This window comes from Capsicum annuum, chromosome 10 (assembly GCF_002878395.1).
Source record: "Capsicum annuum cultivar UCD-10X-F1 chromosome 10, UCD10Xv1.1, whole genome shotgun sequence".
NCBI lineage: Eukaryota > Viridiplantae > Streptophyta > Magnoliopsida > Solanales > Solanaceae > Capsicum > Capsicum annuum.
The window spans coordinates 195,045,922-195,059,860 of record NC_061120.1 but is presented as its reverse complement, the minus strand read 5'-3'; the positions used below and the strand labels follow the sequence as shown (position 1 = coordinate 195,059,860).

The 13,939-nt window shown below is 36.5% G+C and overlaps 2 protein-coding genes across 5 annotated transcripts in view; one reads left to right on the top strand and one right to left on the bottom strand.

Moving 5' to 3' along the window:
- The first annotated feature begins 1,073 nt into the window (after positions 1-1,073).
- On the top strand, positions 1,074-2,109 carry LOC107843492 (probable acetyltransferase NATA1-like). The gene has a single exon (XM_016687799.2). The coding sequence runs from the start codon at positions 1,195-1,197 to the stop codon at positions 1,909-1,911; it is 717 nt and encodes a 238-aa protein (XP_016543285.1). The 5' UTR covers positions 1,074-1,194; the 3' UTR covers positions 1,912-2,109.
- A 2,453-nt stretch (positions 2,110-4,562) lies between these two features.
- LOC107843491 overlaps positions 4,563-13,939 on the bottom strand; it is a 13,156-nt gene continuing 3,779 nt past the window's right edge. Inside the window, exons 4-20 of one of the 4 annotated variants that reach the window (XR_007046006.1) lie at positions 12,818-12,902; positions 11,080-11,202; positions 10,908-10,976; positions 10,742-10,823; positions 10,540-10,599; positions 10,335-10,387; positions 10,088-10,254; positions 9,622-9,790; positions 8,498-8,555; positions 8,308-8,364; positions 7,977-8,222; positions 7,173-7,234; positions 6,265-6,321; positions 6,028-6,121; positions 5,749-5,889; positions 5,063-5,282; positions 4,563-4,988 (exon numbers count right to left, since the gene is read on the bottom strand). Coding sequence is in view for 2 of the 4 variants with exons in the window: in XM_016687798.2 (XP_016543284.2) it covers positions 5,199-5,282; positions 5,749-5,889; positions 6,028-6,121; positions 6,265-6,321; positions 7,173-7,234; positions 7,977-8,222; positions 8,308-8,364; positions 8,498-8,555; positions 9,622-9,790; positions 10,088-10,254; positions 10,335-10,387; positions 10,540-10,599; positions 10,742-10,823; positions 10,908-10,976; positions 11,080-11,202; positions 12,818-12,902 (1,607 nt within the window). In the remaining 2 variants the exon portion in view is untranslated. Of the gene's footprint in view, positions 5,283-5,748; positions 5,890-6,027; positions 6,122-6,264; positions 6,322-7,172; positions 7,235-7,976; positions 8,223-8,307; positions 8,365-8,497; positions 8,556-9,621; positions 9,791-10,087; positions 10,255-10,334; positions 10,388-10,539; positions 10,600-10,741; positions 10,824-10,907; positions 10,977-11,079; positions 11,203-12,817; positions 12,903-13,939 lie in introns of all 4 variants that reach the window. The other 3 variants (XR_007046007.1, XM_016687798.2, XM_047398283.1) reach the window with 3 other exon arrangements.

Below are 13,939 nucleotides of genomic sequence, written 5' to 3'. Positions count from 1 at the left end.
ATTCTGTAAATACATATGTAGAGCTATATATATTTTATACGGTGTTGGATTTATCTTTAAACTGTACATGCTATGTCATTTTAGAGGGTAACATATGTACTTATTTGTTTTCTTTTACTGTTTATGATATCTATCATGTATTTTTTTATTACCTTTATGTATATGTATGTAATTGTCATTTTATTATAGAGATTTTGTGTCATATATGTTTATATATACATATGAGTCAGATATGCATTTCTGTAAATACATATGCAGATATATATACATGTTTTTTTACCGTAAATACATATGCAGATCTGTATATCTATTTATTTTGCATATGTATATATCAATAGATATTTGTATTTTAAAAATAAAAGATAAGGACAGAAGAGTAAAATAAAAAACAAAAAACAAAAAATTCAAAAAAAAAAAAGAAGTGAAAAGGGAAAAAAAGAAAAGAAAGAGAAATAGAAACTAGAAATAGAAGTGCAAAAATAAAAGAAAAAAAAAATTTTAAAAAGAAGAAGAAGAAGAAAATGGAAAAAAAAAATATGCGAAAAGGAAAAAAAAAAGAAAAATAAAGAAAAATAAATAAAAAAGAAAAAGAAAAAAAAGGAGAAGTAGAAGAGAGAAAATCAAGTGGAAAGAAAAAAATGGAAAAGAAAAATAATTTAAAATTAAAAAGAAAAAGCTAAAAAAATGAAAAAATTAAAAAAAAAAAAAATAGTTAGAGATATAAGAGAATGACATTTTGAAATTTTAAAGATCATGGAAATAATAGTCTTCATATTGATTTTGATTTGGAAAAGAAATCTATTAATATAAATAAGAGTAATTTATGGAAATTTAATTAGATGAGATAATTATTCTTTATTTAACTCAACTAATTTGAGTAAAATAAGAACAAAAAATTTTATTGTATATTTATTTGTATAACAACAGTTTACTTAAATACAAAATATAATTTATTATTTTCATAATTATGAAATTATTACTATAAAAATTGTAATTAAGGCTCTATAATTATTATTTTTGAATTTTTTATTTTTTTTTTAATATGGCATAAAATGGCTTTTTTTAAGTTGCAGCATACTTTGGTTCCGGACTCCAAATTCTTCAATACGTCCATTCCCACAGCATATCATTTAGTCCAGAGGCCACACTTTCCCCATTTTACCTCTCCAAAACCTTCAATCCTTTCTAACAACAATGGCCGCCGCCGCACCTCCGCCGCCACCATCACCAGCTCCCTCCGCTATCTCCGAAGACCTTCTCCCAACCAGTCACAATCTATTTTCCCGAATCCGACTCGCTAAAATCGCCGACGTTCCCCATATTCACAAACTCATCCACCAAATGGCCGTTTTCGAACGACTCACTCATCTCTTCTCCGCCACCGAATCTTCACTCTCCTCAACTCTCTTCCCCCCAAACCCCCCTCAACCATTCACCTCATTCACCGTCTTCCTTCTAGAAGTTTCCAGAACACCTTTCGTCTCAATTGACCAAATTAACCCGAGTTTCGACCCGGTTTATAAAACCGTAATGATTGATGTCCCGATTAATGACCCGGAAGCGGAGTTGTTTAAATCGGGCGCTGGTGGAGGTGGAAATGACATTGTTGTTGCTGGTTTTGTTTTGTTTTTTCCGAATTACTCGACGTTTTTAGCGAAACCGGGGTTTTACATTGAGGATATTTTTGTGAGGGAGTGTTATAGGAGGAAGGGTTTTGGGAAGATGTTGTTGTCCGCAGTAGCGGCGCAGGCAGCGAAAATGGGGTATGGGAGAGTGGAATGGGTGGTATTAGATTGGAATGTGAATGCGATTAAGTTCTATGAGGAGATGGGTGCGGAAGTTATGAAGGAATGGAGGGTTTGTAGGTTGACTGGTGAGGCTCTTCAAACGTTTGCAAATGTTAACATTTAAGGGGCAACGCGGTGCACTAAAGCCAGATTATAAGGATCTATTGTAAGCAGAATTAACATTTTGAGTTTAGTTGTCTTTAGTTTTATGCTTGATACTCCGTTGTTATGCGTGGATGTATGAGATGTAACGGTAGTATGGGATGAAGATTGTGAGTGTTTTTGGTAAAACTTAAATAAAGAATTTTATGTGTTTTCGGTATTTGATCTTGGTATTTATTTTCTCCGCTTGTGATTTTGTGTTTCGAATGATATTGAATTTGTGGTTAATAATGGCTAGTTTTACATCCATTTGCTTAGTAAGGTTTATTTTCTAGCATGAAGTTTCTGTCTTTGATATGCTTTATGCGAATCGAGGGTCTATCATAAACAACCTGTCTATCTGCACAAGGTATGGGTAAGGCTGTGTGAGCACAACCTCCCTAAACCCCACACGTGGAATTACACTTGGTATGGTGCTAACTAATCCGAGGGAACCAGAACACAACTCGTGGTTCTAAATATCAAATCAAGGCCTACTTTCCGTGTATCCCCTTTAACGCTCAGATACGCTTTAGCTACCAACCTTCAAAACAACTCATAGGTTTACATTGAAGTAGGAGCTCTTACTTCAAACTCATGTATTAGAATGAGTCTTCTTAGGCTGCTCAAAAGAAATACAATCTAATTTCATGGTAAAGAATTTCTTATTTTAGAAATTGTGGCATATAGCTTGCATTTGTCTTCATGCATGGGTCAGTTTCTGGCCTTCTTTTTTCTTTCCTTTTTTTCGAATGTTGCAAACAACAAGATATATTTGGATAGTTTATAGCAGCTCGACTTCGACAAGAATATATTCGCTTGTGCTGGTGGTAGTGAAGGCAGATATTGTAGTGTTAAGCGTGAATTATAAATATGGTGGGCATGGAGGGTCAATCTTGAATGAACTCAATGCCCATAACCATCATAGCAGAACACTTGCCGTCTTTGATTTCCAATTGCGAGGCGTAGCTACCTTTGCATCGAACTGAATGAACTTGGTGGACCTAACGTGGTTAGATCAAATCAGCTGCTGTTTCAACTTTAAATGCTAAATGTTTTTAGAATGAAACTGGCAGTTAATTTTCCTTTTCGGAATGCAGGTTTTTTTTAGTGATTAACTTAGTGTCTGTTTATTTCCCATTTCACTCTTGAAGAGGGTAAACAAATAGAGTTGTTACTCGTTAGCTTTCCACTTGTTATTGTTGTTTCTGCCCTGGGGATAGATTTCAGTGAGATGGGAGGAATTTTTATGGTCTTTTGGAAACATATCGGATTACTTTTTTCTGATTCTAATGTGTGTGGAGAAAGATGCTCTCTAACAGAGTATATTGTCATCTGATTAGAGCAATTCCTTTGGACATCTTTTGGTGTGTCACAATGTGAATAAGTTCCTGCACTGCCTATATAGCTGTTTGCTTTGATATTAGAAGGGCATGTGAGTGTTCATATTTTAGGAAAGCATGAAGCTTGTGATTACACCTATTGGTCTTTGATGTTGTGGCTTATTTATTTGGCTCAGCACATTCTGTCACGACAATTTAGGTCTCATTATGACTTAAAAGCCTCAGGAACTGGGAGAACTGGGAGAACTGTTACTTGCGACTGAGGCTGTTGGATTGGTATATTGGGAAGTTAAAACATGGAGACATCTTTTATGAGTAGTGTTTGACCATACATTTGGTGGATTCATGAATGCGAATCGCGAAAGAGTAATCCGAAGTGAAACTTTGTTTGCTTCCGTGCTATTCAACTCTTTGTACCACATGATAGAAATTGTATATGATGGATGAATATACCAGCTTTCTGGTTAAAGAAAATTAGACCTGATTGAGTGAAATGTATCCAGTAAAGTCTGGTTGTACTTATTATTAAAGAGCATTACAGGGAATCATGAACTTGTAAAATTGTGCATACAAATATTTCCTAGAAACACGTCGGTTAATATACATTTTCCATCAAAAAACTTTTTGGGGTCTACTGCTTCAGTTCTGCCTCTCACAACTATTCTCTCGTGGATTCCATCGACATAGCTTGCTCAACATCAACTTTAGTTTAGGCACATTCTCTCGTGGATTCCATCGACATAGCTTGCTCAACATCAACTTTAGTTTAGGCACTCGCTCACTGTACTTTGCAGTTTGCACTGCTCTGATTCGACTTGGATGAGCAAGGAGCTGAATTCGCACATATTGAAGTGTTTCAGTTGATAGTTTGCAGGCTATAAAGTTCTGTTTCTTCTTTTAAAATTGTGAAAATAGAACATCTAGAGATAATTAAAAGTATTGACAATACCGCTAAGTTTGCCATTAGGCACATGCATTACCCAACTAGTTTGTTCACATGCGACCTCACAGGTTTCTACGCTCTTACTAACAACATACCTAGTGAAATCCCTACACTCCTACCAACAACATAGTGAAATCCCACGAGTGACGACGTAGTGAAATCCCACAAGTGACGTATGGGGTGGGATGGAGTGTAAGCAGACTTTCGACTCATGCCCCGACCACGTTGCCACACAAAATGGAACGAAGGGATTGCCACAACAATATCAATAACAAATTGTTACTTCCTCTTTGTTGACCCAATCATAACATATACTTGTTTAATAATTCATCACACCAAAGGAAAAGCTTATGGTCCTGTATAAGATATATCCCTACATTACTTTCTGGCAAAATTTTCTGTATGCACTGCAAATGTACAATACCAAAACGAAAAGAAAGGGGTAAAAAACATTTGCCCCACGCACGCATTATAAAAGGTCAGCATGCCTCAAGGACTTCAGAAGAGCAGTTCCTCGGCTGCTCTTTTATACATCAGCTCAAAACTATTCAATAAAACCCACGACGACTTTATGAAAACATAGCGATGAACGAATAAGGAATACTTGTCCATTAAAACTGATCTATAAAACCCACTACTACCTTTATGAAAACATAGCAGTATATAACGACTAAGAAATACACGTCCTTGCATCTACGATCATCCTCATAAGGTCCGTCATCAACTTGATGTACCTCCATATGAAACACCTCGCCTCGTGTACTATTTAATCACCTTGAAACTCAAATTCATCAGCATTTTGGATGTTCTAGGTATCAAAGAAAAGATTTTTCAGCAATGAGAAGCACCTCATTCTCTATTTCCAGCGCTATTTCAGATCATTTATTATAAGACGTCTCTCTCCCCTCTTAAATAAGAGTGCGTGCAAGAAATGTAGCAATCTAGCTCCTAGTGCACGTTCTCCACAAAGATGAATTACAATTCCTAAGCTGTCTGCTGCACTTCCTTCTCCAACATTGATGTCCCCTTGAATATTGTCAACTGGAAGTCTCTAGAATACTTCCGATACTGTAAAAGATATCAATAGAACTAGTAAGATTATTTACCTAAATGAAATATAGATTTGAGTAGTAGAACTGGAGTACACCAAGCATTGTTTAGCCATAGCCACAACAAAACTCCTGACAAATATTAACCAAACCCAACTTCGATCCCTCGTCCACGACAAACAAAGGGAGCCACTAATTTTATAGGATTCGAAGCTACTCTAACTACAGCCCTCCACTAGTAATCTGTCTCTTCCCAGACCAAATATTCCTCAAATTGCCTTACGGCAACCCAAATATCCTCGATAAAACTTCCTACAGCTTGCACTCGATCCAACTCTTGAATTGGCAATACAAATTGGCTTGTGTGCATAGGAAAATTGAATCAATTATTTAACTTTTAGCAGTACCATCCATGATGCAGACAGAATCAAGATAAAAAAAGGGAAAAAATGATCTGTCAAAACAAATGTTAAAGATCCACTTACGCGCTCATCAGTCATCTTTCTGAAACCCAGTTTATTTGTCCAGATGGATTCAGCCTCCTCAGCAGCAGGCAGTACCAGGGTTTTAACATGCATCGAAGATAATAGAATCTCAATACATCCAAATAACGCCCGGAAATAACCCTTCAAAAGAAGAAACATAAGAATCATCAGCTTGTGTTTCACAAGAATAGCTTACTTTCCCTAGGAGAAAAGCTCCAGAAGCAGCAAGCGAAACCACAAATAAGCAGAGCAAAAGGAGCCGAGTCAAACAGAACTTACTTTGCCTTGGTTTTGTCTACTTGTAGCCACCAAAGGAAGTTCAGCAACCTCTTGCCCGAAAATCCTGAGAAGACCAGCTGATACAACTACTGACCTGTATCCATTTAGGCACATCATTAATAACTCAGGAAAGCAGAATAGGGTGTATCTTCAGACCAACTATAAATGCAAAATTTTGTGAGAATGGATTAGTATCGTAACGAAACCAGAAAAATAACTTAGAAATCAGTGGCTTACTTTACAATCAAAACGACGCAATACATTCCCCCAAATTCTTGACCTGATATGTTTCTCCTACATGAGACAGGAATATAGAAATTAGAAAAGTCAAAGTGTAGGCAATTCAAATAGAGCAAGATCTCGAGTTCTGAAAGCAAAAGGCTTAAAACAAGTAGGCCAAAATATCCAAGGTGATAATCTACAAACATTAACTCAGCAACTTCTTTGACACAACCTTCAGACTAATAGATAGAAATAAGTTGGAGCTTAGTTATCTTCATTACTCATTTACTACAAAACATTATACATTTAAGTTGCTAATATCAATCTCTTTTAGGAAATTTCCGCTCATGTACCTCAAGTAAATTATCTGTTGCACCAGAACATGACGCAAAACAATTTATCTTGCCAAGAATATATTTAACTTAATCACATACCAATACTGCTATCTATTATATCTTTATTATGCAGTTAGATCTTCCACTAAAGCATCTATACTGTGATGATAAATGCCTAAGAAAAGGTCATTAAACAGAATTAAAGAATCTGGGATGCAAATAAGAATACTTAAAGCAAATACTCAATGACTTGAGGGATCATGAGTATCTATACTACTATAAAAGCATGAAACCCCTAAGAGAAATGTCATTCCCCTTTCTTTAACCTTTAAAAAAGATTTAATTCGAACAAGTTGTCATTTAATTAATTCAAAAACACACCCACACACATAAATTGTGTATTCATGGATATAGGGTATACAGGCAAAGCACATACCCTAAGACTAGTTATCCTAAATGTAGGGTACTAAAAGATCAAACACGAGAAGTTTTCTAAAACAGTTCACAGGCAAGATAAAAAAAGGGCAGTCTCTATGAAAACTTATGTGTAACACTAGGGTTTTAACTTGTAAGAGAAGGAATACTCACCCATAAACCATAACAGGTATAAGATCTCGTCCAGATTTAGCAACAATGGGATCAAAGCACTCCTGCACAGAGACAAAGATGACAATTAAAATCAGGCAAGTAACTTGAATAATGAAAATTTGGCGCACAATTCAACGATAACTTTTTAGCTATTCAATTAATGAATAAGACGCACAAGTACATATGAAATTCTTTTTGTTACACCTGTAGGGATGTATCCATCAATCAGCTGGTTCTACTCCACTAAGACTCAATTGCCAATTTATTTATAAGTAGACTCAATTATTCAGTGATGCAGTAGTCAGTAGGATTTGTCTGTTTCTAACAATGGCGGTGCTGATCCGCCGGGCATTCTGTTTGAGATTTCTTGAGTTCAAGAATCTTGGTGATGCACAAGATTATACTAGCAGATTGAAATCTATAGTGCAGTTCAGTTAACAACCATATCAAAGAGATCAACAATTTCACAGAACCTCTGCAGACTTGTTGATAATTCCCAAGAAAATATTGGGCTCACAGTTATATATTTTGGTCTAACAACTGAGTAGCATGGGATAGAAATTGAAATGTCGCAACATTTCTTCAATTTGAATGATATAGGTGGAAAAACAGACCCCTAACTTCCACACAAATTGTTTCAACAGCATGCAGCATTAAGTAGTTTTACCACAAGTCTTAAAACATATATGTCCAATTATAGCAGTACTGTACAATCTCCATTGATTCAGAATTTCGGTAAGTGTCCTCTTTATGCTTTGAGCAAAAAATTCATCTGGTGCTTACTACTAAAAATAAAAAGCTCACCCTAAAGATTACTGCTGCATTGGAAAGAAGAGGCAGATGCTCTGTGAAGCGACTCTTCCCACTTAAGATACGCCACTGAATGTCATTTGTAGTTGTATCCATTAAACAATTCTGTACATGCTTCTTAGTTACTACTGCTGCTGCAGGAGCTGGAATGACCTCAGCTCCCTTCAGAACACAATTCTGAAGTACCACATAAACTTTATGGCAGTCATTGCAACAAAACCATTTATCCTTTGGGAGTTCCTAGCACCAATTTTAAGAAGCATTTATTAGTACTGAAGGACCACATAATCGCAGTTATCCAACATAAGAAAGAAACTAGGCTCACTTTCAGATCACACAGCCCACTTTCCCGTAGACACCCAACATGGTATTCCTTCTCACACTGCAGATGCACACAAAAAAGAAATAGTTAAATAGTGCATATGGCACCATAAGAAAGGGAATAGGAGGAGGGAAGGCTAAAGACAGCAGTAGAACATTGAAATATGACAAGTAAACTGTTGGTCAAAGTATACCTGGTCACAGAGCATAACTGTTCGATCATCAAATTTGGAAACGCTGAAGTCCGGGGTCCTAGAAATACATGGTGAAAAAAATGAGTTCAAGGGTATATTATCTCCACTGGTAGGAACTCAATTGATGTTATTTTGCACTTGCAAACCGTGCAATGTGTGACCACCAAGACAGCAAATAAAATAACATAATGGTCAGCATGAACCACATAGTAGGACCAGACAAAATCCTCGACACTATCCCAACTTTTTCAAGTAACTTAAAATAATAAATCATAGAAGCAGTTCCGCCATCTGGTAGCACTAAATCTGATGTATACTAATGTTGACACAGGTGGAAACTCTAAAACGTGTTCCAGGTCTAACGGGGCTTTAAGTGCAATCTAACTGTGAACTTTTAAGTATTTTTTAAAAAGGCGCAATTAAGGAAATATATACAAATATATGTAATTCAAGAAAAAAGTAAAAACCTCATTCATAATGTTTTCCTTAACAATTAACACATTTATTTTCCAATTATATTGTTGTTTAGTACTGTTCCATTCAAGATAGAACTCATGGGCAATGAGGCGCACGCCTTAATGCCTTGCCTACACGAAGCGCCTTCCCAGAGCTTCTGTGAGCTTCAGGACTTGAGCGCACCTTAAATGAGCCTTTGGCAACATTGATGTATGCTATTCAACGATGGTATTGCCACACATGGCCACTTGTTACATGATGCATAAAATCTAAAGATGATTAGGTTTTTAATTAGTTTCATTCTTTAAGTGCTATGAATATCTAAATGCAATACAACAAAACCTAGGCAAGACATACTCGGGGGAATGAACCACATCTTGAAAAGAATACTATTGGTTCTAGCTGTAGAAGAAAGACAAAAGATGAACCTACCATATTTTGGTTTAACCAGCTTTATCACAATGGACAAGAACTATATAAAAGTAGCTACTACGGACATTTGAAGGCCTAAATACATTCCGAATATCTCGGAATATATCAAACAAGGTTAAAGTGTTGAACTAATTTTATCCATAAAAACAATGTTCTTAATCACAAAATTTAGATAAATGGAAACTAGGGCTAGATAAATTTTAAATGCTCTCTGAAGGACCACAACTGTGACAAACCTGCAAACAACACACCCACCACCTTCAGATTCTGGAGCTTTAACCACTCTTGTCAACCGTATCATAATTGGTCCTGCATCTCCAGCAGTTCTCCTACCAGGAACAAAGTTGTCTCGACAATATGAGCAGAGCCAACCACTAGTCGGGGTACATTGTAGACCTAAACAAGCTGCAAGAATACAGGCTTTTATATGAGCAGAACTGTAAGCACAAGTGAGGTTATTAGGCAGGGAAATTGAAAGAGCTACACTCAACAACAAAAAACAGGGAGTTTGGCTTACCAAATTGCTTTTGGCATGGCTTCATTTATAATCAAATAAAAGAAAAGCGCACTAAAATGTGATTTTTAAGATACAGTAAAGAGCTAAAAATGTGCTGATCTGTCAGCTTACCAACCAGCACATTTAGAAAAAAAAGACTAATCACAATAGAGAACAACGTCAAAAATTAGGGCAAAATAAAGCACCTGCATGAAAAGCCCGAGGACAACCTTCACAGCAAATCAGTTCTCCCGCATCGCCACATATTGTACACATATCATCGCTGTTATTGGTAGCTATACTTTGACCATTTGCCAGCATTAATGCTATATCGTGTAGGGTAAGTCCATTGGATGTGTAGATGTGACGGTAGCTGGTCATTGATAGAATAATTCAGATCATTCTTGCTATTTTTTTTTGTTTTGCAAATAATAGTCTTTGAGAAATACTTACGGTTGACGTTTAGCTGCACATCCAGCATGAGACTCAAACTGGGAAGGACTTATCTGTTTAGAAAGAATAACAAGTGCAATAGTAAGCAGCACCTCTGAATGTTAAGTATATATAAAATGTATATTGTATAAACAAAAATACAAAACATATAATACATACATATCTACACACAAATGTGTGTGTATGTGTAGGTTATAAAGTTTACCTCGGTATCACAGCAGCTGCAGACTATGCCATTCCCCTGCTTGTAGCCTCCCAGAACTTTCTGCAGAAAGATTTTAATTGCTCAAGCATAAATCATAATTAAGGCAACTTACTAAATAGCCCCAAAACAAAAAGTAGAAAAATAGAGAAAACAATGCACATTAGGAGGACAATATTAAGAGTTAGACAGAAATGAATCTAACCTTCCCCTTCGAATAATATGCCAAATCAGTACCATCTGGCAGTCCATTTGGCATGAACAGTGATCGGTGCAAGTCATTATCCCTATGTATAGTAAAAACATTGATGACAAACGCTAAGCCAAAAAGGAGAAATCCTTTCATTGAAGGAAAATAAGAGAAACGATACCTTTTTTTTGTGCCACCTTCAGCAGGTTTCTTTGATTCTATTGTTGAGCTGGAAAAATTGCACCTTGGCCTGTCAAAATAACTGCACCATTAGCAACAACATAGGCATATGTATTTACATAAAGAATGACCAGTTGCACGAATCAGATAAAGTAAATAAAGTGATTACAAACTTTTTAACCACATGCTTCCAGGACTCTGCTATCTCCATAGAGCTATATGGATTTGGAGTGAAGTTGTCAATATAGGAGTATGAAGCTGGATAAAGGCCATCTTCCATCACCGAACTGCAACCACTGAAGTCCATTATAGTATATGCAAAGTTACAAAAAAAATGAATATGAAAAGTTTCAGCAGCCCCAACACCCAAAACCACTCAATATCATTATTACACAAAAACCTCAAAACTACAACTGGATGAACTCCAAAATGGGACCAAGTTTACAAACTGATACCCTGAATCTAACTTAAGCAATTCTGAACTCTTCTACCGATCCCCAACAGTAAATGAGGAAAAAGAAAAGCTACTGCCAAAGAACTGCAAAGTCAGTCCCATTACAAAGGGAAAGAACAATGCGGTTTGACATTGCCTGTTTTAGTAAGTTCACTTGATTTATTTAACTTACAAGTTTATGGGATATCAAGTTGCCATGAGCTATTGCACAATGAATGCCGAAGTCAACATTTACTCTAGCAAACCACAACATAGGCATAGCTAATACCAAATCAGTGGCAACTGACCAACCATGCACCAACTGATTCATTCATTATGCATTAAATTATGTTACAGTTTTGGATGCACACTAAAATTGAACCAGTAGGATGAAATACTAAGTAGTAAAAAAAGAGAATAGTAAAGTCAATTTGGTACCGTTGAATGCATCTAAGGGAGGCCTACTTGGCCAAGATGGACATTTGAATTATTTGGGCTGATTAAATACTCCAACAACATTGAACTTATCAATACCAACATGCATGACTGATGGAAAGCTTGATGCGGCTTCCCAGCAATGGACTTTGAAACAGCCGTTTATATGAATCATTTATGTCCATTTGCTCGACTTAGGTCTATTTCATGTATTCGGAGATAGTTAGGATATTACTACAGTAACTGTCAACCTGCAGCAAATTGCAAATTCCCTTCCTTATCTTATTTGGACTGGCTATACTATGGAGTTCTGAAGGAGTAGAATTTGGAACATACAAGTTTCCAACATTCTACCATTTTTAACTCTCAACTATTTATGGTAATATTTTTCTGTGGTCTTATTCCAAAACATATTCAGCAAGTATCTTCAATTAAAGTGAACTTGAGCATTCAACTTACCATAACCTAGCTAATGCATGACCAGTCCAAAGTATTTTGACTATATGTAACTTATTCCAATACAGCATACAGCATTTACACTCTAGCTAAATCACCCTAAAAGCTAAGTTCTAATAAGAACTGTGGTACAGGTACGAACTGTTATCCGTGCTAATAATTGGAAGTTGTTTGTTGTTTCAGATAGATTGTTGGTGGTATTATTTGGTGATAATTTTGTTTCTGCTATTGTCTGTTGATTTGTTACTACCTTTTGTTTCTTGTTCTTATATTATGTCTTTTCCTATGATGTTTGGTCTCGAGCCGGGGGTCTACCGGACACAGCCTCTCTACCTCACCTTTGAGGTAGTGGTATGGACTATGTACACTCTACCCTCCCCAGATCCCACACTGTGTGAATATACTGGGTATGCTGTTGTTGTTGCTGTTGAAGAGGACACCAGAATTTGGTCTCCTTTTCCTTGTTCTACGCCAACCCAAAGGTCAAAGGCCAGAATATAATAAATAATCGCCCAAGAAAACTGATAAGAAAGTAAGTTATGGTGGAGGAAAGACAAGAATCAAAATATAACACTTTAAAAATGTACCTTGGCTTATAATGATACATCCCTGAAACCTTTCGATGAGAATATTGGTAAGCACTAGCCACCTCATCGTGCTGCAGTAGTTTAGCTGCAAAAAACAGAAGAGAATATCACAAATCATCATGCAACTGACAAGACCTGATACTCTATTTCACCCCTAGAAATTAGAATAACTACTCGGACTCTCCTCAAGGTCTAAACACAAATTTTCCCTTATGTTCATACAACGCACTTACAAACCCTTGTGTTAAATTTGTAAACTTCAGTGCTCTGTACTCGCCGACTTTTGACAACTTTGCTGCAAAAAGTGCTTTTAAATATCATCCTAGTTCATATTTTAGCAAACTAAATTAAAAGAACTGTAGAGTGCATTAAGATAGAGGAGGTTAAGCAGGCTATTAGTAGGATGAGCAGTGGAAGAGCGACTGGACCAGATGAATTTCTGGTGGAGTTTTGGAAGCGCACAGGGCAGGTATAGAATGCTAAACAGGGTTGCGTCATGTCATTTTTAAGACTACAAAAAGAACCCAAAGAGTGGAGATAGAGTACAATGGTCCCACTATACACGAACAAGGGTGATATCCAAAACTGTAACAATTAGAAAGGATCAAGCTGCTAAGTCACACTATGAAAGTCTAAGAGAGGATGGTGGAGATGAAGGTGAAGAGGAGTGTGTCCATTTCCAACCAGTTCAGATTCATGCCAGGGCGATCGATTACAGAAGCCATCCATCTTGTGAGGAGACTGGTGGAGAAATACAGGAATAGGCAGAGAGAATTACATTTGGTGTTCATCTTGTTTGTTGAAGTAATCCAAATTTATAAAGCAGATAAGAAAAAGTTATTCAGAAAAGGCCAAACCCATTGATAGCCCCACAAATTTGCTTCTAAAATTCACTTAGGCCCCTAAACTAAGGTCTGCACCTATTAAACCCCTAAACTCCCCAATTTGATTTCAATTGGGCATTTTTTGCCCAATCAGCTAAAATCTCAAGTGTGTGTAATACACACGCGATGATGTGGTAAGAAAGGCTAATTAGAAGCTACCATGTGGCATTGTGGGTCCAATAATTATTAAAAACTAATTATAATTTAAAAAAAAAAAATGTTCCTTCAAATCCCCCCA